The sequence below is a fragment of the Myodes glareolus genome, chromosome 17 (assembly GCF_982192425.1).
Source record: "Myodes glareolus chromosome 17, mMyoGla1.1, whole genome shotgun sequence".
NCBI classification, from domain to species: domain Eukaryota; kingdom Metazoa; phylum Chordata; class Mammalia; order Rodentia; family Cricetidae; genus Myodes; species Myodes glareolus.
In genome coordinates this window covers 62,019,449-62,046,567 of record NC_142042.1, presented here as the reverse complement: position 1 = coordinate 62,046,567, position 27,119 = coordinate 62,019,449, and the positions used below count along the sequence as shown (strand labels likewise).

Genomic DNA, 27,119 nt, shown 5'->3' with positions numbered 1-27,119 from the left:
GGTTCTTTTACTCCTCTTTCTCACGTTACTTGACTTCTCTGTGGAAAGTAGCTCCTACGACCAGGCAGGGGGATGGCTGCGTTGGGGAAGGGATTCTCAGCGGCACCAGGCCCCGGATTCTACGCCCAGCAAAAAGCAAAGGAAGACAGACAAGGTCTCCCTGCGTGAACAGGGCAAAGCCTGCAGCGAAGGCGACCACTCACGCCCACGCTCCAGGAACCGCGCGCACGGGGCTAGGCTGCGGGATCGCAGCGGTAGCAGCGGCGGCGGCACCAGTGCAACAGCAGCGGCGCCCCGGTGCAGCGCCCGCCGCCCCGGCCTCACACCCGAAGCCCGCTCGGCCCCGCCCCCGGCCTTCTCCGCCCTCCGCCGAGTCTCCTCACACAGCCGCGGGCTCCCACGAGAAAAGCAGCCCGGGTCCGCCTCAGCCTCCCTCAGTCCGTCCTCCCCAAGAACGCCGCTCCTCACCACAGGGCTGCGCCTCTCCACACGGACCCCAGATTTCGACGCCAGGGCTCGGCCTCGCCGACAAACACAAAAAACCGCTGCGAGCAACAGCGGAGGTGGGGGAGGCAGCGTGAGGGAGACAAGGTTTTGGAAAACTAAAGGAAAGCCCGGAAGCAATGTCGAGCGCACTTCCGGCTACGGTGGGCCGAAGCGGTCAAATTGCACAGCCTAGCGTCGCGGGATCGGAGCTGCCGAAATAAGATTATGCCTGAGTCCAGCAGTAAGTCTCCAGAGCAGGAACTGGTTGGGCCAAGCGGGCTTTGTCAAGAATGTTTACTGAAGCTCCTTCCCAACTAGCGGCCAAAAATACTTTGTTTTGAAGATATTTTTTAGTTATAAAACTGTCATTTATAACAAAATTAATGCATGTTCACTTCAGAAAATATGAAAAATACAAAGAAACAGGAAAAGATCACAATTCCACCACTGAGGTTGTATGGTCTTTGGTCTGTCACAGGTCTTTAATGTGTGTCTGTGTGATACACAAAAGGACTCATATCTTCTCATTTTGTGTTTAAATTTTGTGTGATAGGTGTTTTTTTCCGCAAGCATGTTTCTCATGCTCCCTATGTCCTGTTTCATTTTCTTCTCTCACCATAGCCTCATTGTTTAATGCCTGTTTTGTATGTCGTCTTTAAGACCCTGAAGGTCTTGAATCGGCATTTCCTTTGGTTGGGTGGTGGCACAGGCCTTTAATCCTAGCACTTGGGAAGCAGAGGCAGGAGAATCTCTGTGAGTGCAAGGCTAGCCTGGTCTACAGAGCAAGTGCCAGACAGTTTCCAAAGCTACACAGAGAAACCCTATCTAGAAAAACAAAACAAAAAAAGGTTTCCTTTGATTTATTTTATTTTTTTCCTCTGATTTTATTCAGGCTTTAGCTCTTCCTCACTCAGGGTTTGGATGAGATATCTCTAGATATTTTTCTACTCAACTTTGAACGCAAGCACTTCCAGTACAGATCTGGCCAAGAAGCCCCTCCCCTTTTCATCCTCAGGAATTGCTAAGAACAACCCTAAAGATAAATTGCCAAATTTAAGTAAATGGTTCCACTGCCCTCACATAACCCTGCCTGTGTTATGCCCAGATCCGTGAAGTCCCCCCAAAACCAACAAGGAGACCGAATCCCGTATGTGAAAACAAAGAGCCTTTATTTATTTATTTTTTTAAATATTTATTTATTTATTTGTTTATTTATTATGTATACAATATTCTGTCTGTGTGTGTGCCTGAAGGCCAGAAGAGGGCACCAGACCCCATTACAGATGGTTGTGAGCCACCATGTGGTTGCTGGGAATTGAACTCAGGACCTTTGGAAGAGCAGGCAATGCTCTTAACCTCTGAGCCATCTCTCCAGCCCCGAGCCTTTATTTTTTATACAAGTTTGCAAACTCCGTCTCTCTGCATGTCTAACCTATTTAAATAATTGGAGAGCCCCGAACTCAGAGTTGAGTTTTTATAGTAGTAAAGGTGGGGGTGAGGTATTTCTAAGGTTCAGGACCCCTAAATATTTATTTATTTATTATGTATACAATATTCTGTCTGTGTGTATGTCTGCAGGCCAGAAGAGGGCACCAGACCTCATTACAGGTGGTTGTGAGCCACCATGTGGTTGCTGGGAATTGAACTCAGGACCTTTGGAAGAGCAGGCAATGCTCTTAACCACTGAGCCATCTCTCCAGCCCTATGCTGACATTTGTCTAGGGGTGTCCAGGTGATTCCATCTACAACGGTTGGAATGCTAGGAATTTTCTTTGGATGGTCTGGGTTCTTGGGTGATGCCTGGTGATACCGACTCAAAAATCCCAGTCAAGACAAATCACAAGCCAAATTAAGAAATATCCAGGTTTAATGGGATTCCTGCGCTCTCTCGAGTGGCCCTAGGGGGGAACTGGGAGGCCCGAAAATGACCACCCTCCAAATCCCAGCATGCCAGGACCACTGGCACAGGGTATTTAAGTGAGCTCCCAGAGAAACACGTGATCTCTTTCCTCTCTCCCTGGTGGTTACGTTTGCAACCTCCCAGTTGTAATGGAAAAATTAAAAAATGCTGCAGGATCCCCAAGCTGTGGCAGTGGGCCATGTGGCGGCTAGCAGCAGGCCCTGAGAGCAGCCAGTCCCAGGCAGAGACAGCTGCAGGTCTCCGAGCAGTGACTGGTCCAGGGCAGGGAGACGCGGTGTGATGTGGCGGGCAAGAGGCAAAGACATGGATAGGCACACCATGCAGAGTAAGATTGCATATTTATTCAGTGGGTTATGGAGGGGAAGGGGAAAGAGAAGAGCAGAGAGGGGCACAGAGAGAGAGAGAAAGAGAGAGAGACTGGGAGAGGGAGAGGGAGGAAGAGACTAAAGGGGAATGGGGAGAAGTGGGGAGAGGCAGAAGCTGTCTCTTCGAGAGGGAGATGGAAAAGAGATGGACCTCAGGCTGGAAGCTGAAGGTCAGCCTGCCTCAGTGGACAGGGGGAGTGGGCGTGGCTTGGAGGGAGTGGGCGTGGCTTGTCTCTTAAAGAGATAGAACAGATCATTACATTCCCATTTCTTTTTTATAATAAAAAGGCGGGAGGTTAGGCACCATAGGTTAAAGGAATTCGGGGGGGGGTCAGATTCTCAAGACCTCTTCCTGCTTATTTGTGGGTGTCGCCTTTGGGGGGAACCTGAAAAAGCAGGGTGCTAGTCACATCCTGGTGTAGCTGGTCTCTTTGCTCCTGTCCAATGTTTGTGGTATGGAAATGTCTGGAGTCTGTTTAAGGTATTGGTAGAACAAAGGACAAAGTTAAATTAAGGGGAAAAAATTAAACCAGGGAATTGAGGGGGATGTATCTGACCTGTTTAAGGTGGATCCTTCAATTCAGTTCCCTGGAACTTACAAGAAGTCTTTGGGTTTGTGAAAATAGAAGTTTTAGACATATACTTTGTATAAACAGTAGCATTTTTATGTCAGAATGACTGTGACAGATATTTTTGCACAATGAAAAGTATTTTTAAGACTATGGAAGGCAGCATGAGAGAGAAGTTTGATAACTTGTATTTGTCCTCACACCTTTATAACTTGCAGGTCTTGTATTTGTATTTTACTGAAATTTGTTTGGTGAGGTTGTCCTTTTAAACTGACAAAAACTCTCAGCTGTCAAACTGCATCAGAGATCTTTGAGAATGATAAAATTTTACTTAAGTTATTGATTAAAAAAAAACAACAGAGAACTTACTTGGTTGGCACCTAGAGCTACTCCTCAGGGTCCTTCATGGTCACTGAAGGTCGTATTTGCCTTTTACTGTTTAACGCAGGGCCTGACAGTCTCCAGAAGATCCTGTGTGCTAAGAAATCTGTAGGAAGACAAGCCAACCTTGACCTGAGGTTGTCTAAGGGGACAGTGGTTACTCTGAGTGTCTAAGGGGACAGTACTTACTCCTAGTGTCTAAGGGGACAGTGGTTACTCTGAGTGTCTAAGGGGACAGAGGTTACTCTTAGTGTCTAAGGGGACAGTACTTACTCTGAGTGTCTAAGGGGACAGTGGTTACTCTGAGTGTCTAAGGGGACAGTACTTACTCCGAGTGTCTAAGGGGACAGTGATTACTCCGAGTGTCTAAGGGGACAGTGATTACTCCGAGTGTCTAAGGGGACAGTGGTTTCTCTGAGTGTCTAAGGGGACAGTGGTTACTCTGAGTGTCTAAGGGGACAGAGGTAACTCTTAGTGTCTAAGGGGACAGTGATTACTCCAAGTGTCTAAGGGGACAGTGATTACTCCGAGTGTCTAAGAGGACAGTGGTTTCTCCGAGTGTCTAAGGGGACAGTGGTTTCTCCGAGTGTCTAAGGGGACAGTGGTTACTCTTAGTGTCTAAGGGCAATGTTTTCTAAGGTTTCCATCTATAATAAAATTAAAATGTCCTCATCTCTCGTGTAAAATAGCATGGTGTTTTCACATATCTGTATATAATTTCCTATGCACTTTATTTTTTAATTGTGTGTTTGTGTATATGTCCATGTGTGTGTGACAGTACACCTTTTTTACATATGTTGAGGTCAGAGGGCAGCATCATCTCTCTGCCTCTGCTGCTTCCTACCTTACTTTTTTTCTGACAAGATTTCTCCCTCACCATGGAACTCATTTGTTTGACTTGCTTTAGCCCAAGGGCTCTTCCTCTCTCTCTCTTCAGTGCTGGAATTACAGGCGCCCACTCCAGTGCTTTTTTTGTGTGTGAATACAGTTCAGATCGTCCTGTTTCCACTTCCCACACCCAGCTTCGATCCTCTTCTTATAGCCATTTTTTTATATTTATTTTATTTATTATGTATACAATATTCTGTCTGTGTGTATGCCTGGCGACCAGAAGAGGGCACCAGACTTCATTACAGATGGTTGTGAGCCACCATGTGGTTGCCGGGAATTGAACTCAGGACCTTTGGAAGAACAGGTAATGCTCTTAACCTCTGAGCCATCTCTCCAGCCCCTTATAGTCATTTTTTAAGATTAAAAAGTATTTCTATTCCAAAGCTGCACAGAGAAACTTTGTCTCTAAAAACAAACAAACAAAAAAAGTGTTTTCATGCTAGGTGGTGGTACACACCTTTAATCCCTGTAACATGAAAGCCGGGCTTGTTGGGGTTTCTGTCCTGCTCAGTTCCCACAGCTGGCAAGTCCCAAAGAAAAATCACGCAGAGTCTATATTAATGATAAACTGATTGGCCCATTAGCTCAGGCTTCATATTAGCTCTTATAATGTATATTAACCCATTATCCTTATCTTTGTTAGCCACATGGCTCAGTACCTTTTTCAGCAGGGCAGGTCACATCCTGCTTCTTCTGTGACCTGGGCTTCACTGCCTAGGAAGCTTCCTGCTTCCCAGAATACTCCTGTTCTCATTGTCCCTCCTCTACTTCCTGTCTGATTGTCCCACCTATACTTCCTGTCTGGCCAATCAGCGTTTTTTAAAAACATGGTTGACAGAATACAAACATTTCACCAGCACCAAATCCCAGCATTAGGAGGCAGAGGCAGTCGCATCTCTTTGAGTTTTCAGGCCAGCCTGGTGTAAAGAGTTCCAGCACTATGCAGAAAAACCCTGTCTTGAAAAAAAAAAACAAAACAAAGTATTTTTCTATGTATATGTCTTTGTGAGTGTATGCCGTGTGTGTGTTTGTGTGTGGAGGGGCATGGCTAAGGAGGCCATGAGTAGTGTATTTGTGTGTGTGTGTGTGTGTGTGTGTGTGTGTGTGTGTGTGTGTGGAGGGGCATGGCTGAGGAGGCCAGCAAGGGCATCTGAGTCTCTGAAGCTGAAGTTGTGGATATAACATCACAGGTGCTAATTTGGGAAAAGCAGCAAGCACTTTAAGCCACTAAGTCATCTCTCCAGTCTAGCCTTCTTATAGACCCCAGATTATCTCTGAATCACTGTAGTAGCTGATACAATACCGAGTCTATGTGTCTAGTCTGTACTACATTGCTTAGGAAACATCAAGGAAAGAAAAAAATCTATAGTTACAATGCTTTGAATTTTTCTTGAAAGAGGAAGGAACGCTGGTAGCGTCTCAGTGTCTGCCTGCAGACCAGAAGAGGGCACCAGATATCATTACAGATGGTTGTGAGCTACTATGTGGTTTCTGGGAATTGAACTTATGACCTCTGAAGAGTAGCCAATGCTCTTAACCTCTGAGCCATCTCTTCAGCCCCAGTTTTCTTTCTGGAAAAGGTCTCTGGGTAGTCTGGTGTGGTGGCGCACACCTTTAATCTCACAGCACTCAGGAGGCACAGGCAGGCGCATCTCTGTGAGTTTGACCTAAGCTAAGAGTTCAGGACAATCTCCTCCCTCTGGCTTTCCAGGGCTGGTATGGTTGGTGTGAACCACTTCATCTGCTTTACAAGTCTTTATTCTTCATGGACTTTTCCCAAGTCAGATCATGTTCCTAGTATGTAGGGACTAAGGTTTGAAACCGTGGGTCGCTCCACTCAGCCCACTCATGCTACTTTATAGATGAGGGAGCTTTGACTGACAGAGAGTGGAGAGACTTGCTCCAGGCAAATTAGACCACCTGGACCCCAGAGTGCTGCCCTCTGGAGAAGCAAACAGATTTGACACCCTGAAGAGGTCTTGTCAGATGCTAACCATTTCTGCTTACCTTATAAGGGACAAATCAATTTGATCACCTCCAGGTCAGCATCTAGTTTCAGAAGGGCCTCAAGCATAGCATTATGATACGTTATATCACTAAATTAACATCTACTGTCCTATCGCAGAGACATTAGGTATGGGACAATTGAAACTCATGACCTTAACCTAGCCAATAAATTCAAATTCTCTGAAAAGGAGCAACAAGAAAGGGCCTGTGTTTTCTCTCGGGTGAGATTCTTGACTCTTAGGAGCTTATCATTGGACATCAGATAGGAAGGTTGAAAATGTGGAAGTAAGAGAAGAGAAGTCTGGGTCATATACCACATCAAATAAAACGTCTCAAATCTTGTGACGGAGCATTCTCTGTAGTCTCAATACTTAGGAGATAGAGACAGGAGAGTCAGGGGTTCGAGGCCAGCCTAAACCCAAACAAACCCAAATGATTACAGATCTCTTGTGAGAGGAGTCTACCAGATTTTATGGTACTTCAGCTCAGAGATGGATCTGTGGTTGTGGAGCTGGCCTCATAGGGATTCTTCACCAGCTTTACACACCGATAAACCATCACCATTAGAAAGAGTATCAAAAGGACGACAAAGGCAATGGCAAAGCCTTTGTCCACATCGATAGCGCTGGACAGACTGGAGTCTTCCATGAGGACACACCCCTCTTACTGGTCCCCAGAAACAGCTGCCTCCTCAGGGATAGCTTCAGACTTGCCATATTTCTGGAAAATAAGAGCATAAACAAGTTCTTTGGTTTGTGCATGTGTGTGCCTGCTATTTCTCAGTAGCAGTGTGGAAACTAAAGGGACCAAGGGCTGAAAAATATGATCAAGATTTAAGAATCGGGTGGGGTGGTACACACCTTCGATTCCAACACTCAAGAGGCAGAGTCAGGTGGATCTCCATGAGTTCAAGGCCAACCTGGTCTACACAGCAAGTTCTGGGTCAGCTGGAACTACATCATCTCAACAACAACAAGAATAAAGAGTCCTCAACATTCCAATTCTGTATCCCTCTCTAAGTTTTCTTCTAACTCCTAGGATACCTATTGTTGATAATTTGTGGAATTTTTCTTTTTTCACAACAGGATCTCATTGTGTAATCCTGGCTGGCTGTGAACTCATGGAGATCCTCTTGCCTGTGCCTACTGAGTGCTGGATTAAAGGCATGCACCACCACTACCATGCACTACCCAGCTGCCTGACTTATTTCTATTTTTACTTACATGCCATGTGCGTTTGGTGTCCATGGAAACCAAAAGAGTAAATCATATCCTCTGTGAAGCTCACAGTCATTCAACCAAGGTGCTGGAAACCCAACTTAGTTCCCCTGGATGAGTAACACGTGTTCTTAGCCACTGAACCATCTCCCCAGGCCTGATTATTAAAGTGGATTATGAAAAATGTTGCAGATCCTCAGAGGTGGCAGGCAGCAGAAATGCTGCAGGTCCCCATGTGGTGTCAGGAAGTGGGCCCTGAGAGCAGCCAGTCCTAGGCAGGGATGGCTGCAGGTCCCCTAGCAATGGCTGGTCCAGGGCAGGGAGACACGCCGCGGAGGGCAAGAGACAGAGACATGGATAGGCACGCCTGCAAAGTGAGGTTGGATATTTATTCAGTGGGTTATGGATGGGGAAGGGAGAAGGTGAGAAGAGCAGACAGACAGAGGGAGAGGGAGAGAGAAGGGAGAGAGAGAGAGAAGGGAGAGACAGAGGGGGAAGGTGAGAAGTGGGGAGAGGCAGAAGCTGCCTCTTCAAGAAGGAGATGGAAAAGGGAAGGATCTCAGGCTGGAAGCTGAAGATCAGCCTGCCTCAGTGGACAGGGGACGGAGTGGGCGTGGCTTGTCTCTTAAAGAGAGGCAGAACAGATCATTACAATTATGTCATCTTAACTCAAAGGGTATTAATTAACAAAATATTGTCTTTGTTCTAATCACTGCTTACTATACTGCCGTTCTTAGTTCTTGAAAAATCATGTACATCTAGAGATCAATTATTAAAACTTAGCTTATCAGGGCTAAATTTGATTACCCACCAGACCTAGATGGTGAAAACCCATCACTGGCGATGCCTTAGCTTATAGGATATAGAGTGGTCTCTCTGGAGCTGAAATGGAAGACTCTTCCTTGCTGACTGTCTTTCATGGTGTTGAAAGATGCTATGTAGACTGATGGGGGTTGGAAGAGTTATCAAAAATTGGCTCAGAGGTAAAGAGTATTATTGCTCTTGAAAAGAAACTGAGTTTGGTTCCCAGCACCCGCATGGCAAGTGACAACCATCTATAAGTTTGGCTCTGGGGAATCCGACACTGTCTTCTTCTGACCTCTGGAAAATCTAAGCACACATACATACATATGTGTGGTATACATACATACTTGCAAGCAAAACATTTACACACATTTAGAAAAGTTTTAAGTTTTACCCATTTATGAGATCCTATGTATAGCACAACCAAAGCGCCAGGCACAGTGCATTCACTACTGATAGACTGTTATGGACATCACTGATTGCTCTCTGATTAAACTTGAAGCATGTTCCACAGGAAGGAATTTATTCTTGGTGCTGCAAACCTGGTCAGAACCCTGTAACTAAAGCCATCATAGGTCCTAGCATGGAAATTACTGCCGTTGTTCTGTTAAATAGACATGTTGTGCCCACCAAACTACTTAAGCACGTTCATGCTCGCAGGTTGGTGCCTCTCAGCGTTGGAAGAAGAAGGCTCGTTTGCAGTGGTTTGTGGTTACTGCAGATTCATGACGGATTCAAGTGCTGAGACTGTTTAGTAATCAGCCCTGAAAGTGACCCCTGTATCCCCCTCCATGATTACAAGAACGCTGTGGAAGATGAGCTTCTGAGGATGTGTGAGCCAGAGGTCAGGGAGGAAGCCTGTCTTTGGAACATGGTATGACTACTGAACTTGTGGCTCCAGATTGACAGTAATCACATACCTAGGACCCAGATTGTCAGGGTTCATCTTGAAGACAGTTTCTGGCCAGACATCTTGTTCCATTTTCCAGCTAAACATCCTGTTTGTTCCTGTGTTCCCTCTGACACCCTGGTGATTAGCTATAGGACGTTGTTTACACCATTTTGGGCGTGGTAATTTCCCACCTGCCTGGGGGGGAATTCCACTGTGCAGCAGCTAGGTATATAAGGTTTTTCCTAAGCTTGAATAAAGGGCATTGGCTTATCTCCTTTTGAATGACCCAAGTCTCTTGTGTGTTCTTTCAATCTCCAGGCCCTTGCCCAGCTCGCAAACGGTACAGTAGTGCCAACTGTACCATAGAGAGCAACACAGGAGTTACACCAGATGAAATTGCATCTGTCAACACCATCATGGATAGGGAAAAGGCTCATGAGGCCCACCCCTCCCTGAGAAGCTACCGGTAGTTAGTGGTTGCTAGGTGAGGGGAGACATTTCTTGCTAGTAAGTTGTCAATGTCCTGGTAAATTATTGCCCACTAATGCATAAACAGCCCTAATTAAATTCAATGGGTCTCATATGAGCTTGTCATTAACATATATATACACAAGACATGAATGTAGAAGGGAGACTAGATGAAGAGGTTCAGGTGGCAGGGAAGAGGCGCAAGAGAAGGTAACAGTAGAAATGATCAAAATGCAGTATGTGAATCTATAAAATTATCAAATTAACTAAATTTTAAAGAGAAAACACATGGTCTATCAAAACAGTTTCTTGAGCTGGTAGCTCATTATGTAGAGGTTAGTACATGCCCGTAGTCTCAGAACTTCAGAGGTGGAGACAGGATCAGGAGTTCAGAGTCATCCACCTGCATAGCTGCAGCTTAGATGGATAATTAATGCATTATAAGCAGTGAAAGAATTGCCGAACCAAAGCCAAACCAGAATAATGTATGATTCCAGTCACATTCTTTATATGCTTACCAGAATAATGTATGATTCCGGTCACATTCTTTATATGCTTACCAGAATAATGTATAATTCCAGTTTTTTTTTTTTTTGGTTTTCCAAGACAGGGTTTCTCTGTAGCTTTGGAGCCTGTCCTGAAACTAGCTCTTGTAGACCAGGCTGGCCTCGAACTCACAAAGATCCACCTGCCTCTGCTTCCCGAGTGCTGGGATTAAAGGTGTGCGCCACCACTGCCCAGCTTGCTTTGTTTTTTGTTTTTGTTTTTTGGAAAAGATTTATTTATTATGTGTACAGTGTTCTGCCTGTATGTATATGTGCATGACAGAAGAGGGCACCAGATTTCATTACAGATGGGTGTGAGCCATTATATGGTTTCTAGGAATTGAACTCAGGACCTCTGGAAGAACAGCCAGTGCTCTTAACCGCTGAGCCATCTCTCCAACCCCTATTTCTTCGTATGTTAAAAACAATAACAACAAAAGCCAATAAAAAGTTTAGAATAGTGAAATCTACAGAAAGAGAAAGTAGAATAATTACTGCTAAGGCTGGAGTTGAAGATACAGGGTTTCTTTTAGAGGTGATGTAAAATGTACTAGCAATGATTGAACTGTACAGTTTGAACGCTCAGAGTGTGTGTCAATTATGTATCTATGAAATTATTTAAAGAAACAGCCCAAACTGCATGCCTTTAATCCCAGCACTTGGGAGGCAGAGGCAGGTGGATCTCTGTGAATTCAAGGCCAGCCTGGTCTACAAGAGCTAGTTCCAGGACAGACACCAAAGCTACAGAGAAACCTTATCTTGAATAAAAAAAAAAAAGGAAAGAAAAAGAAAGAAAAGAAAAGAAAAGAAAAGAAAAGAAACATCCTAGATGCTTTTAGTTTCTGGTTTTATAGATGATTCAGATTTTCATAGCTCTGCTCCCTCTTGAGGCCTCAGAGAGAAGATACAGAAAGAAATCAGGAGAAGGGAAGTGTTTCTCACTTAATGAACTCAATGTGGCTACTACCTGGTTGTATTCTGTTTAAATCTGGTTGGTTGAGTGAGGGATATTTGTGGGTTTTTTGAGTAATATTAATCTTTATACTTCATTGTCATTAGGAACCTTTTAAAATAACACTGCCTAAACAGAGTGCAATGTCACATGCCTCTAATCTCAGCTGGTGGAGACTGAGCCCGGGGGATACAGAATTTCTGCTATGTAGGCCTCATAGCAAGACTTTGGCTCAGACAGCAACACCTCTCTCACCCTGCCCCGGAATGGCTGATTGCTGGGTGCAGTGTCCTCTAAGCACCCCTCAGTGTGCTTGTTCCTTTTGACGACCTTTAAGTGATGTTGCTAAACCGAAGGGTTGCAGAATCAGTCATACTTTTTCCTCTTTGCATATCTCACCAGTGTTCGTACAATCCCTGCTGGCACTGACTACACCAGTGGCTTCCAGCTTCAGAGCCCTCTAGCCAGATTTGTATGTTGACACAAGATAAATGTACACTTCACTGAACCTTGATTAAGGAGGATTGACCGGTCCTCGGGGCATGGATCAGTGGGTTAAAGTGCTTCTTGTGCAAGTAATGAGGAACTGCGTTCAGATGCCCACCACTCACATGAAAGCCAGAAGCTGGTATCTGCAATCACAGAGCTGGAGGAAGGAGACATGTAGATCGTGGGGTCGCCCTTGCCAGCCAGTCCAACTGAACTGGTTACCTCTAGGTTCAGTGAGAGACACTATCTCACAAAGCTAAGGTAGGAGCCTAGAGAGATGGCTCAGTGGTTGAGTGCACTAGTTCCTGCGGAGGACTCTGGTTCCAGTCCCAGAACCCACTGTAACTCCAGGTCTAGGGCATCTGAAGCCTGAGTTTGGCCATGGGCACCAGGCACTCAGGTGGTTCATAGACACCAATGTTAGCAAACACTTACACACATAAAGCACATCTTTTAAACATTTAAAAACAAAGGGGTGGTGACACACACCTTTAATCCCAGCACTGGCAGGGTTCACAGAGGCAGGTGAAGCTGTGAGTTCAAAGCCAGCCTGGTCTACAGAACAAGTTCCTGGACAGCCAGGGCTACACAGTGAAACACTGTTTCAAAAAACCGAACCAACCAACCAACCAAACAAACAAACAAAAAATAGCTCTGACCTGGAACTTGCTGTGTAGACCAAATAGGCCTTGAACTCTTCACACTCCGTTTGCCTCACCTCAGCCTCCTGAATGCTGGGATTACAGCTTCTGGGCGTTTTTTTTTTTGTTGTTGTTGTTGTTGTTTCTTGTTTTCGTTTTCTTTCTTTTTTTGGGGGGGGGGGAGAGGGCTTGAGACAGGTTTTCTCTGTGTAGCCTTGGTTGTCCTGGACCTCACTCTGTAGAGCAGGCTGACCTCGAACTCAGAGGCCTACACTCCTCTGCCTCCCTAGTGCTGGAATTAAAGGCGAGCACCACCACCACCAGACTGACTTTATTTTGCTTTGTTTTGTTTTTCTTATCAATCTCAGGTACTCTTGCATTTTGCCTTTTTCCCTTAATAATGTATCTTGGAAAGGTTGCAGATGTGGTTTAGTGCTAAATAGGATGGTTGCCAAGCAAGTTCAAGACCTAGGGTTCTGTTTCCAACACTGAAAAAAATATCATTAGGCACAATTCCTGTACTAGATACTATTGTACCTGTTGCCCCACAGCCTTGACAAAGGAATGTATTCTCTGTAGCTCAGTGGCAGGTTGACGGTCTCACTTGTGCAAGGTCCTGGAGTGCTACCCCCGGCGCCAAAACAGCAAATGGGTCAGCAGTTAAGAAATCTGGCTGCTCTTACAAAGAACCTGAGTTCAGTTCTTGGCACCTACAGGATAGCTGCTCACAGCCTGAAGTCCAGTTCCAGGGAATGCAAGCACCTCTTACGCCCTCAGAGTACAAGGCACACATGTGATGTACATACACAGGTGCAGGCAAAGCTCTCATACACAAAAGATAAAAATAAATCTTAAACAGAAAGACATTTTTCATTATAATTTTGGCCAATATAGATAAAACATCGTATACTGATATAGATGTAATTGTAGTATTTTGTGAGTGATATCAAAATGATTTAATTTACAATCTGTGTGTGCTCACGTGAGGAGGGCGGAGGACAGCCTTGAGTGTTAGCAGAAACATTGTCTATCTCCTTTGAGACATAAAGTCTCATTGCCATGGAGCTCACCAGTGAAGACTCGGGTGGCTGGCCAACACCCACGGATCCTCCGGTTTCCTCCCCAGCTCTGGGATTAAATATGACGCTACCACACGTGGCATTTTTTACGGGGGTGCTGAGGGTCAACCTCAGGTCCTCAAGCTTGTGAAGCAGGGACTTGAGTGACCAAACCGTTTTCCACCCCTGAAATGACGCTGACAGTGGTTCACAGTTTGCAGAGTCACAGTGCCGCAGTGACATCTTTTTTGAGTAATAGTTTTGTCCTACTTTCCTTCCTGCTGTGATCAACACCAGGACCAAAAGCAGTTGAGGAAGGAAAGGGCTTCTTTCATCTTATACTTCCGTATAGCGGTGCTCTCCACGACTTACTCAACCTGCTTTTTTCTTCTTTTTTTATTGATATTTATTGAGCTCTACATTTTTCTCTGCTCCCCTCCCTGCCTTCAACTCTCCCCCCAAGGTCCCCATGCTCCCAATTTACTCAGGAGATCTTGTCTTTTTCTACTTTCTACTTCCCATGTAGATTAGATCTATGTAAGTCTCTCTTAGTGTCCTCATTGTTGTCTAAATTCTCTGGGATTGTGATTTGTAGGCTGTCTTTCTTTGCTTTATGTTTAAAAACCACCTATGAGGGCTGGAGAGATGGCTCAGCGGTTAAGAGCATTGCCTGTTCTTCCAAAGGTCCTGAGTTCAATTCCCAGCAACCACATGGTGGCTCTCAACCATCTGTAATGAGGCCTGGTGCCCTCTTCTGGCCTGCTGACAGAATACTGTATACATAATAAACAAATAAATAAATAAAATAAATAAATAAAAAAATAAAAACCACCTATGAGTGAGTACATGTAATAATTGTCTTTCTGTGTCTGGGTTACCTCACCCAAAATAATGTTTTCTAGCTCCATCCACACGCCTTTGTTTTAAATTGACTTTTATGTGTGTATGTGTGCCTGAGTGGATGTCTGTGCACCACATACATACAGGAACCCTTAGAGGTCAGAGGAGGCTTCAGATCTTTCGGAACTGGATGATTACAGATGGCCAAGAGTCACCAAGGGGGTGCTGGGAACTGAACGTGGGTCTTCTGCAAGAACAACAGGTGCTCTTAGCTGTTGAGCCGCTTCGCCAGCCCACACCCATCATTTCTGAGACAGGGTCTTGTTAAGTAGCTCAAACAGGTCTTGAACTTATGATCCTCCTACCTCATTGCCACGAGTGCCGTCACTATTGGCTACAATTCACCCCTTTAAAGTGTAAAACAGTAAATTTTAGTGTAGAGAATTATTCAAACATCATCAAAATCAACCTTCATATTACTATCATATTAGATGATATAAATAACATATTATATTTATGCCCTGGCAATGCTGAAGCATGCGTGGGCAGCCCGTATATGGGGTTCTGTTGAACTCTTCCATATTGGGTTTCATGGTCTAAGTTGATGAGGACAACTGACCAGGTCTCTTTCTCAAGAGGGCACCGGGTGGTTATGAGACACCATGTGGTTGCTGGGAATTAAACTCAGGACCTTTGGAAGATTAGGAAGATTAGGGATTAACTGCTGAACGATCTCTCCAGCCCTTAGATGACCTTAGATGACCCTAACCCTAAATGACCACTAATCTGCTTCCTGCCATATTTTTGTTTATTTTGTGTTTTGAAAGAGGGCCTCTCTATCTAATCCTGGCTGTTCTGGAACTTGTCATGTAGACTAGACTGCCCTGGAACTCACTGGATAGTGGCAGCTGGTCTTGAACTCTTAATCTTACTGTCTCAGCCTCCAAAGTGATAGTATTCCATGGAGGCCTTGTGGAGCAACCATTGCATGTCTGACTCCAAGTGCAAGAGGGTACCACCACGCCCTTTTGATTTGCCATTTATTTGTGCATTTATTTAGAAGGTGAGTGTGTTGAAATAGGACAATGGTGGCCAGCATGATACATGGTGGGCAGCAATTGGCTGCCCGTTTCAAAAGCTATGCCTGGGAAGACTGTGGGAGGCTTCAGTGATGATGGGTCTCCTGGACGCAGTCTGTTCCCACTGGTTGGTTATAGTCTCTAGTTCTGATAGTGTTAAGTTATCCTCCTGTGTCATTCCAGTATGTGCAGCTATGATGGCTTAGGATGGGGCAGTCTGAGACAGGGATGACAATTAAGGCTCAAAAGCAGTATGGCAATATATCTCTGTCCACATGGCTTTTGTAAACCGATGCCAGTGATGATGTGAGTATGATTTCCTTCAGAGATACTGAGTAATATCAGAAGAATCCACACCTACTGTAAATAAGCTAAGATGTTACAGATTGGGGTGATTTGAATCTCTTGTTTCTTTCCAGACTGGCTTCAGGACTAGCCACAAGTAGCTTGATGAACTGCAGTGGTCCTTCCGAAACCCCCAACAAATAACCTAAGTAACTGACATCCTTTAGAACATCCCTATATGCCAACCACAGCTATTTGCTGCCAAACTACATTGGCCATTTTAAACCTTCTATGTCCTGTATTTATGATTATCAACTTGAACTTTTAAAAACAATATTATTTATTCTTTGAAAAAAAGAATGTGTGTGTGTGTGTGTGTGTGTGTGTGTGTGTGTTTACAAGTGCATGTGGAGGTCAGAGGACAACTTGAGTTGGTTTTCTCCCTCTACCTACCGTATGAAGGATCAAACTTGGGATGTCAGGTTTTGTGGCTAGTTTCTTTATCTGCTGAGCCATCTTTCCAGTCATGAACATGAAGATTTTATTTATCTTGAGTAAGTACCTATAAGCAGAATTATTTGGTCATATAGTGGTAATTCTATATTTAATCATTTGAAGAACCACTAGTGTAGCTAGAATACAGATATAAGTAAAAAAGATCATATACCATGACCAAGTCAGCTTTATCACTGAAATGCTGGGATGATTCAACATATACAAATCAATAAATGCAATAAACCATCTAAATGGACTTAAAGGTTAAAAAAATCACTTGATCATCTCAATAGAAAAACAGAAAAGGCCTTTCACAAAATCCAACTTCATGATAAAGTCCTAGAAATTATAGGTCTAGAAGGGAACATAATTCAACACAATAAAAGCTACATATGAGAGGAACTCACAGCCAGCATCTTCCTAAATGTTGAAAAGCATGAAGCAACCCCACTGAAGTCTGGAACAAGGCAATATTGTGTTTAAAATACTAGCTGGAGCAATAAGGAAGAGAATGAAATTAAACAGATACAAATAGAGAAAGAAAAAGTAAAACTATCCCTAGTAACAGATGATGTGGTTCTATGCATTAGAAATCCCAAATTTTTTACCATAGAACTCCTAAAACTGAGAAAAAACTTCAGCAATGTGGCAGGGTATAGAAATAACTTGTACAAATCAGTAGCTTTTTTTTTTAAATATACACCACCAACAAACACCCTAAAGGGACTCTAGCCAGCCCAAGCATGGCAAACATCTGCCTTACTAACGCCGATCCTTTCACATAAAGAGATGGTCATGAACACCGTCCCATTCACGACAGCCTCAGAGAAAAAGAAACAACTAGGAATAACCCTAACCAAAACAGTGAAGAACCTTTGCAACGGACTTTAAAACTGAAGAAAGAGGTAGAAAAAGACATTAGAAAATGGAAAGACATGCCATGCTGATGGATTGGTGGAAGTAACATGTGAGCCGGGCGGTGGTGGTACATGCCTTTACCTCAGCAGAGGCAGGCAGATCTCTGTGAGTTCGAGACCAGCCTACAGAGTGAGTTCCAGGACAGCCAGGACTGTTACACAGAGAAATCCTATTTTGAAAGAAAAGTTAAAAGAATAAAAATAAAAGGAAAACCCAAACATTATAACCAAAAAACAAAAACAAACAAACAAACAACCCCCCCCCCACCAACCTAATTGGGACTGTGAGGTGCTAAATTGAGCTTTGAACAATATCAAGAGGACTACATTGCATCCTGGGTCACTAAAGGTGATTGAGCCTCAGACAGTGAAAGAAAGCTGGCCTGGAGCTCCTCCTCATGGCCAGACCGTGGAGATGACTAGGTAGATACCTGCCTCACCTCAGTGTACACAGACCAGCCGCACAGACACAGCATCCTAAGGCGGTCCTTCTGAGCGAGGTTATATGCCTCCTGTGTGATCTAAATCGTGATACCTCACTCCTAATATCCACTTTTCATCAGTTTTGAGATTATCATTCAAAGTAATGGGTTTTATTATGGCAATCTTTTGCCTTTTTTAAAGTGAAATGTTATGATTGTTTTCTCTTTCCAAAGGATCTTGTTTGTTTTAAACAACATCTCACATAGAGGAAGATGATGTAGAACTCACTGTGAAGGGAAGGATGACCTAAAACCCTCATCCTCTCAAGTGCTGGGATCTGGCTTCCATAGCAAATCCTTTGTCTAGTTCTGTGTGGGATGCCATTGAATTTTGGTGGTGATTATGATGGCTCTGTAGATAGCTTTTGTTTTAGTAATTATACAGTTTTGTGATATTAATTCGGCCAATTTGTTTTCTAGTGTCTTCTTCAGTGTCTCCAAGTTTTCCTTGCAGCAGTCTTTCACCTCATTCAGGTTTATTCCTCAGTAACGATCTTTTGAAGCGATTGTGAGTGGGATTTTTTTCCTCTACAAGTTTATTAGTATGTTGAAAAACTACTCATTTTTGTATGTTGATTTTTTTCTTTTGGTTTATTGTTTTTTTTGAGACAGGGTTTCTCGGTGTAACAGCCTTGGCTCTTCTGGAACTCACTCTGTAGACCTGGCCTCGAATTCACAGAGATCCACCTGCCTCTGCCCTCCGAGTGCTGGGATTAAAGGCGTGTGCTACCGCCACCACCATCAGCTGTAGATTGACTTTGTACTACGCCACTTTGCTGAAAGTATTCATCAGATCTAAGGGTGTCCTCCGGATCTTTCCGGGGAAGGGTCTTGTCACCTGCAAATATAGATGATCTGATTTCTTCCTTTCCTACCTATACTTGCTCCATCTTTTCCCCATTTATTGTCTTTTTGCTTTAGTTAAGACTTCAAGCACAATATTGTATAGAGTAAGACCAGGGGGCACCCTTTTCTCACTCCAGATTGTAGAAAAAAATGCTCTCAGTTTTCCCAAAAGGGTGAAGTACTACCTCCCTAATTTCTTTCATCCTTGCTCAGGAAGATGCTGCCCTGTCTATGTCATCCCAAGCTTAGTGTGTGCCGCCAAGTATGCGTTCCTTATATCCATTCATTTCCCTGTGGGCCTACTTCCAAAATGCTTCTTTAATTATCTCGGCAAGCCAGTTGCTACCCCAGTGCTCCAGGAGATCAAACGCCAATTTTCTGTAAATTTGTAAATCAAATTTCTGTAAATACACTCTGATGATTCCCCTCCAAACCATGAAGTAATCTCCCCCACCCCAGAAACCCTTTCTGTGTAGCCCTGGCTGTCCTGGAACTCACTCTGTAGACCAGGCTGGTCTCGAACTCATAAAGCACTTACTTCTGCCTCCCAGGTGCTGGGATTTAAGGCATTTGCTACACACCTGGCTATATCAAAACTTCTTTCCCTCTCTTCTTCTTGTCTGTCTGTTTTGAGATAATATCTCACTAAGTAGCCTTGACTGTCCTGGAACTCAGGACATGTATGTAGACAAAGCTGGCCCTAAAGTCTCAGAGATCCTCCTGCCTCTGCTACCCAAGCACTGGTGCTAAGGAGTGTTCTACCAAGCTGAGTTTCTTACTACGTTCTCTCCCTTATCCCCTTTGTTCTTAAGTACTTGACTGACTTCCTGAGTTCTGTGTGTTTTTCAGAATCCCCTTATTGCCTCTCTTTCCCACTAAGAGTTTCTTTGAATTGTTTTCTTCCCTCTCTACTTTCAGGCCTTAGCTTACATATTAATTTCCCAGGGAGGTGGTCTTGTAATGGCCACTAGAGTTTATTATACTTAGTGCCCCTATTATCTGGTCATATAATAACACTATATAAAAAGAGAGATCATATTTCTTTCTTTATGTAAAGATTTATTTTACTCATATCTGTGTTTTGTCTGCATGTATATTTGTGTACCGCATATGTTCCTGGTGCCCTTGAAAGTCAGAAGAGGGCATCAGATCTCCTGGAATTGGACTTCCAGATACTTGTGACTTACCATGTAGGTAGGGGTAACAGAATCCAGTTTGTCTGTGGGAGTAACCAGTGCTCTCAGTGGCTGAGGCATCTCTCCAGCCCACATATCTATTTCTTAGTTTAGGATGTGTAATAAATATCTGCTTAGTAAGTGAATGGAGAGCTATGTCTTGCTAAAGTGTGCCTGTAAAAACCGTTGGTAGCTGGGGATGGAACTCAGTAAAAAGAGTGTTTGTCTAGCATACGCGGAGCCCTGGGTTCAGTTCCTACACTGCATAAACCGGGCATGGTGGTGTAGACCTGTAATACCAGTACTTGGGGAATAGAGTCAGGAAGATCAGAAACTCATCATCGTCTTTGGGAGTTCAAGGCCAGCTTGGGTTGTGTGTGAGCCTGACTCCAAATGACAGAAAGTTCAGAGTGAGGTGCACTTTAGAACTCAGAGAGCTGGGGTGTCGCCAGTGCTACACCTTTGTATGCCAATGGCCTCCACGGCTCCTCTCACCCCGTTTTCCTTCAGTGTGACTTTGAACTCCCAGATTGGTTTCTCTTATGGTATCAAGAATGGGTCTATACAGGTGTGCAGTCTTTGTACTCAGGGACCAAGGCAGGAAGATCAAGGCAAGTTTGAAGCCAGTCTGGGTTACATAGTGAATTTCAGACCAGCCTGGGGCTAAAGAGATACTGTCTCCGTCTGCTCCCCACAAAACAGTGAGTTTGCAGGTTCGGAAAAGCTTTATCTCATAATTCCCCTTCAAGCCATCTTTCTCTCCTCCACTCCCCAGGACAAAGGAACGTTTCTGTATGAGCCAGGATTCCTAATTTTGAGCAATGGAAACGGGGTCCTGTAATTAACAGAAAGACATTTGTTGGAAAGAAATAGAGCAGGTTTCAGAGGGATTGTTAGTCTTATAACCAAGTGAAAGTCCAGACAAGTCAGATATGAGCAAAGGGCCAGGGTGAGCACAGAGTCCGGTTAGGACAATGGCAGCAGTAGGCATTGTTGCCGCCGGCCCACTGACTGTAGGGAGAACTCCCACACAGCTGCAGGCTCCTGGACGTTGGCATGGAGCCTTAGTCGGACTTTGTCTTCAGCACCTTCTGTTTGTCATATGTGAATTGTGTCTGAGAGCTTCCCAAGGGTACAAAGCCTATGTGAAACTTGGTGGGGAAAAGTCCAGCGCACTGTGATATTCCTTAATCAACAATTCGCGTTTGGCGTTGTCCCTTTGGAAGCTTAGGTAGGATGTTTTAGGGAGATGGACATCAACTTCTAAAGGTGTAAAGTGGAGAACAATAAAGAGGCTCTTGGCTAAGGGACGGTGTCTCTGTCGGAGAGAGGCTCCCCTGCCGAAGCTGGAAAGGCTAAAATCATTCTTAAGATGCCCTGTGTCTTCTTCCACAGACCCGTGTGAACCCCCACCTATCGACAACATTTGGGCCCTAATGTGAGGCGTGAAGATGTACAGTTGTTCTGGACACTTTGAAGGACTGGAGGAAGCATGCTCTCGGGGTAAGAGGACTCCAGGATTGGCAGGGTCACGGGACACTTCCCACCTCAGGGACAGCAGTACGTGCAGTTATTAAAATGCTGTTAAAAGGAAACAGAGTGAAAGGGAAGGAGAAGCAGCTACAGAGCGTTTGATGTTAATTAAACAACATTGCCGTTGGTTTCAGGCAGCTCCTTATGTTCAATTAAAACTGACGGTGTGGAAGGAAGCAAGAGTTTTCCGTTTTAAAGATTTTATTTACTTATTATGTATACAGTGTTCTGCTGGGGACACCAGGTCTTATTACAGATGGTTGTGAGTCACCATGTGGCTGCTGGGAACTGAACTCAAAACCTCTGAAGAGCAGCTAGTGTTCTTAACTGCTGAGCCATCTCTCCAGCCCCAGAAGCAAGTGTTGAGAGCTTTGAGGAGAGCTCATCAGAAAGGAGAGTCCATACCACTAAAAATCTAGCCTTTATATAATTTAATTTAAAATGTCTGGAGCTGTTGCAGAGTGAGGTGTCTCTTAAAGCTTGATCCGAAACAGGGAAGTGAAAAGAGCACATTCTGGCCAGAAACTGTCGTCAGCAGAGAACGCTCCTTCTCAGAAGACAAGAATGCTGTTTCAGAGGAAAGTACAAGTGGGGAGAGGCAAGCCCATGGCAATGACTCTTCTCCTCCTCCATCTGATGAAACAGATTTAGACCTGAGAAGGGCTACAAGGCCCCAAGACAAAGAACAAAAAAGGAAAAAGGAACTTCTCAGTAGAGAAAAGGGAAAGAAAGGAAATAAAAAAGAAAATCTTCCCAATAGAGGAAAGGGATGGAAAGGAAGTAAAAGGAAATTTCTCTGTGGAAAATGGAGAAATGCTTAATCAAGGAAAAAGGATGTTCCCAGTAAAAAAGGGAAAGATTTTAAACAAGCCTAGAAATTAAAGGTCCCATAAACTAAAAATAAAGGAAAGAAAAAAGCCTCTTCCTAATAGAAACAGAGGAAGAAAAAAAAAGACTCTTTTCAAAGTAAGAACTGAAGATAGCTGAAATGCCGACCTCTTCCTGCCGGTCAGCTTCCTCACGATCTGCCTGCCAGCTCAGAGTGGCATCTGAATCAAGAGGTGACCACAGGGCTGCAGCCTGAACGAGCACAGGTGACTGCACCGCTGCAGGCTGGACAAGCACAGGTGACTGCACTGCTGCAGCCTGAACGAGCACAGGTGACTGCACCGCTGCAGGCTGGACGAGCACAGGTAACTGCACCGCTGCAGGCTGGACGAGCACAGGTGACCGCACCGCTGCAGCCTGAACGAGCACAGGTGACTGCACCGCTGCAGGCTGGACGAGCACAGGTAACTGCACCGCTGCAGGCTGGACGAGCACAGGTGACCGCACCGCTGCAGCCTGAACGAGCACAGGTGACCGCACCGCTGCAGCCAGAACGAGCACAGGTGGACAGCTCCCTGCAGAAGTAGCCATTATTCACTGTCGGGTCCAAGGACCCAGTGGCCTTAGGCAATGCCAAGACTGACTCAGTGGCCCAGGCCTGGCCTCCAGCTACTCAGACTCCACAGAACATATTTGTTCTTAACTCCCTCCTATCAGCCCTGTTACCAACCTAAAGAGAGGGACGAGCTTATAAAAAGGGGGACCACAAAAACAAAGGATGGATGGTTCTATTTAAATAACCGTCTCATCCTCCCTCAAGACCAGGCATTGTCAATCATTTCAGACATCCACCAGACCTTACACATAGGCCCCAAAGCTTTGTTCTGCTTCTTGGATCCCCTTTTTGACCCCACCGATCTCCGAGATCATATTTCACAGGTTCACTCCTCCTGCCAGATGTGTGTCCAGGACAACCCACAAGGGGCTCTCCACATACATCAGTCTCTACACCAGCTTTGTGGACACCAACCGGGTGAATATTGGCAGGTTGATTTCACCCATACACCGTCTCATAAAAAACTCTGTTATCTCCTAACACTTGTGGACACTTTTACAGGATGGATAGAAGTGTTTCCGGCCTCCAGGGAAACAGCAGATGTGGTGGTTCAGATACCCCTGGACTACATAATTCCTCCGTTTGGTGTCCCACGAACCATCCAAACAGACAATGAGCCAACCTTCACTTCCAGGGTCATGGAGCTTGTGTCAGAAGCTCTCAACATCTCCTGGAAATTCCACACTCCCTACCACCCACAATCCTCGGGAAAGGTGGAGAGGGCCGATGGACTCATCAAACAACAACTAACCAAGCTTTCCATTGAACTCAGGTTATCTTGGCCCTCCCTTCTCCCCAGTGCTCTTACCCACCTCAGGGCCACCCCATGTTCCCCTATGGGCCTGACCCCCTTTGAGCTGCTTTATGGCAGGCCCTTTCTCCTTACCAAACTCCCAGTCCAAACTCCTCCACTGGTGGGGTACCTCCCCTACCTCTCCCTTCTGAGATCCCTTCTCCATTCACACGTGGGCAGCTGTCTCCCTGCCTTCACACCAGTGAACCCTAATGCTCCTAAACCTGCCCTGCTCTCCCCAGGGGACAGAATATTCCTCAAACAGCTAACTCCTAGGTCTCTCGAACCTTGATGGACAGAACCTTACACGGTAATCCTCACCACTCCTTCAACTGCCAAGCTTCTGGGACACCCATGTTGGTACCATCTCTCCGGGCTCAAATGGGCACCTACTCAGGACACTTGATCTGTCTAGCAGTTAGGACTTTCCACCTTCCAGTTTTCCAAGATGCCACAATGTAGGGCCTACCTGCTCCTCATCCTGGCACACTCTTCTCTGGTGATACAAACAAGACAGGTAATAACAATATTTTTTTTCTCCTAGACACCTCCCCCAAGGAACAGATGCCTTGCATCTCCGAGATGACAGTACACAGGATGCCTTTCCAGCTACACTTCTCACTGAGCGTGGAACCAATGATGAGGGAGTCCCCTCTGTGTGCTGTGATTATCATTAATGAATAAAGAAACTGCCTTGGCCTGTTGATAGGACAGAACTTAGGTAGGCGGAGAGGACTGAACTGAATGCTGGGAGGAAGAAGAACAGAGTCAGAGCAAGAGGCCATGGATCCACTGCCTGAGATAGACGTGCTGAAACTTTGCTGGTCTACCACAACCTCATGGTGATACACAGATTAATAGAAATGGGTTAAATTCAGATGTAAGAGTTAGGCAGTAAAAAGCTAGAGCTAATGGGCCAAGCAGTGATTTAATTAATACAGTTTCTGTGTGATTATTTTGGTTCTGGGTGGTTGGGATGAACAAGCGGCCACCCACTACAACAAATTGGCCCCAACGAGGTGGACTAAATCCACTCAAAAACCCAAGAGGGCTTGAAAAGGAATTCTAGACAACAAACAAACAAACAACAACAACAACAAAAAACCAGTTTCTTGCTGTTTGTTGGTGGCGTGCTGCAGCTCCTTTAAGAAAGAATTTCCTGACTCAGCAGGAGCTGCAGAAAAAAAAGCCAAGCAGTTTTAAAACATGGCTTTCTGGGCTGTGCTGCCAGCATGAACTCTGGCTAGAGAGCATTTCGATGGCATTTGTGGGCCCGGGTGTTTGTGTGCCCACTCGGGGTTGGGAGAAAAGTAGCTGAGACCACCGCCACTGCTCAGTGCTCCCTGTCTGGGCAGGCGGTGGGGTCAGGACTACTAGGCTTGCACAGGCAGGAGAACATGGTGGATTTCTGCCGCCATACACAGAGATATTTCCAGGCCACACAGTGTGCTGCATGACAGATTTAGCTATTACTCAGATAAAAAGGGTTTATGTGCTGCACACTCATTCTCAGAGTTAAAGTGCTGAGCATGGCTCCTACCTGGTGGTCCCAGAGCTGGCAGAAATGGCACATCCACCATTTTGAAGGTGGAGAGAGGTGGCGCCAGCATCCAGAGCAGCCGCAACCAAGCTGCTTACCATTTTAAAAGCTCTTCAAGACACTAAAGAATTACAGATTCACAATAGAACAGATTCAGACATAAAAGACCTCTAAATGGGGCACAGTGTGGATAAATGTACATAGGCTTAGAAGAGAGAAGAAAAAGAGTATAGAGAATTAAAAAAGAAGTAAAAAAAAGTCTTTAAAGAGACAGAGCACAGATAGTCATAGATTTAAAGGAGTAAAGAAAAATAAGCCACATAAAGATGGAAAATTCACAGAGAGTCTGAATCATGTATATTATTATGTTTTCTTGGAAGTTTTTGACTGTGAAGGAGCTAAGTACAGAGAGACATTTCATTGTATGAGCTGCTAAGCTAAATCAGCATGTATATTATAAAGGTATCATGACTTTCAAATTTGGACTTAAGGATATGTTGATTTGGAAAAGAGGTTCTTCTTTTGATTCCACAGAAGATAAGAACCTGTGGAATCCTTCCAGACCAATATGATTTCATGGAACAAAACCACCTGAAAGGTGTCTGTGAACACCCCCACAAAGAAAATACTTCACCAATTGCTGACTGAGATGAACCTAGCATACAGGATACACTATGAAAGACCTGATTATCAGTGCTCCTAAACATCAGGAAGTAGTGTGGACAGAACTACACCCATATTCCCAAATATTGTTTATAATTATTTGTTTACATTTAAAGGGGGATATAGGATAGAGATTTGCATTGGTATGAATCTTGGTTTATTGATACAAATTTAAGGTCAATTTTCTTATATGTATATTTCTGCTCTTGATTAAGGTATTGTGATTGTGTAGTTCATTTAAAATGTAATGTATAATTAAGAAATACAGGGTAATATATAATCATCTATAATAGTCAAGCTTGTAGTCATGTTAGTTAGACTTTTTAGATGTATAAAGATATATTTCAGATGGATAGGCATTCTTCAAACCATTCAAAGACTACAAATTATGACACTTAAAATATTTAAGAACTTAAGACTTTTCATGACAGTGAGACACATCTGCTCCTAGCAGCACCAAGCTACAAAAGGATAATGGGCATTGAAAGAGGCTCCTTACGGAGTTGGTTAGCCATTTGGGCAAGAAACTGCTCTTGCCTGGACTGCTTCACTAGACATGCAGGACCTTCAGAGAAATGACTGCTGAACTTGCCTAAAGGTGAGATGATACTTCGGGGTTCCTGCTTCGTGAAAGAGTCTGCAAGACATTCTGCAGGACACAGAAAAAAGTGACTGAACTGTCTTTGAAATTTCCTGCTTCATGGAAAAGTCTGCCAGATACTATGGACCTGTAGGCTGAAGATGGATGCCCCAACGGTATAGAAAACTTTGGGTGACTGTCCAGGCAATGACATGTCTCTGTCAATTCTAGAGTTTTAGAAGTTACTTACAATAGACTTCCTGTTTACTTAGGTAATATTATATCCTTCTGGAGTCTTTGATGGAATTGAAGAATTTATAGCTATAGTTTTCTTTAGTTATTATAAAAGATAAAGTAGATATAAAGATGCTTACTGTAATTTTTGTTTGATACCTGTTTTGTTATATGCAATTTTACTATGTTAAAGTTAAAACCTTTTTTATTTAAACAGAAAAGGGGAGGTGATGTGGGATTCCCCTCTGTGTGCTGTGATTATCATTAATGAATAAAGAAACTGCCTTGGCCTGTTGATAGGACAGAACTTAGGTAGGTGGGGAGGACTGGATTGAATGCTGGGAGGAAGAAGAACAGAGTCAGAGCAAGAGGCCATGGATCCACTGCCTGAGATAGACATGCTGCAACTTTGCTGGTTGACTACCTACTCATGGTGATATACAGATTAATAGAAATGGGTTAAATTCAGATGTAAGAGTTAGGCAGTAAAAAGCTAGAGCTAATGGGCCAAGCAGTGATTTAATTAA

At 44.4% G+C, this 27,119-nt stretch overlaps 2 protein-coding genes and 1 long non-coding RNA gene across 6 annotated transcripts in view; 1 reads left to right on the top strand and 2 right to left on the bottom strand.

The window, feature by feature from the left end:
- Setdb1 (SET domain bifurcated histone lysine methyltransferase 1) overlaps positions 1-602 on the bottom strand; it is a 33,206-nt gene extending 32,604 nt beyond the window's left edge. For both annotated transcript variants that reach the window (XM_087897780.1, XM_087897781.1), the window contains exon 1: positions 469-602. The gene's annotated coding sequence lies outside the window, so the exon portion shown is untranslated. The remainder of the gene's footprint in view (positions 1-468) is intronic.
- Positions 591-27,119, top strand: LOC148119462 (uncharacterized). Of its 3 annotated transcripts, XR_015735378.1 has the most exons (4): positions 591-727; positions 21,201-21,308; positions 22,352-23,554; positions 24,120-27,119. It is a non-coding gene; the product is annotated as an uncharacterized LOC148119462 (long non-coding RNA). The 3 variants fall into 3 exon arrangements; XR_015735376.1 differs by lacking the exon at positions 22,352-23,554; XR_015735377.1 differs by lacking the exons at positions 21,201-21,308; positions 22,352-23,554; positions 24,120-27,119 and adding an exon at positions 9,302-9,818.
- Positions 7,046-7,320, bottom strand: Ctxnd2 (cortexin domain containing 2). Its single transcript, XM_048427945.3, has one exon. The coding sequence runs from the start codon at positions 7,266-7,268 to the stop codon at positions 7,101-7,103; it is 168 nt and encodes a 55-aa protein (XP_048283902.3). The 5' UTR covers positions 7,269-7,320; the 3' UTR covers positions 7,046-7,100.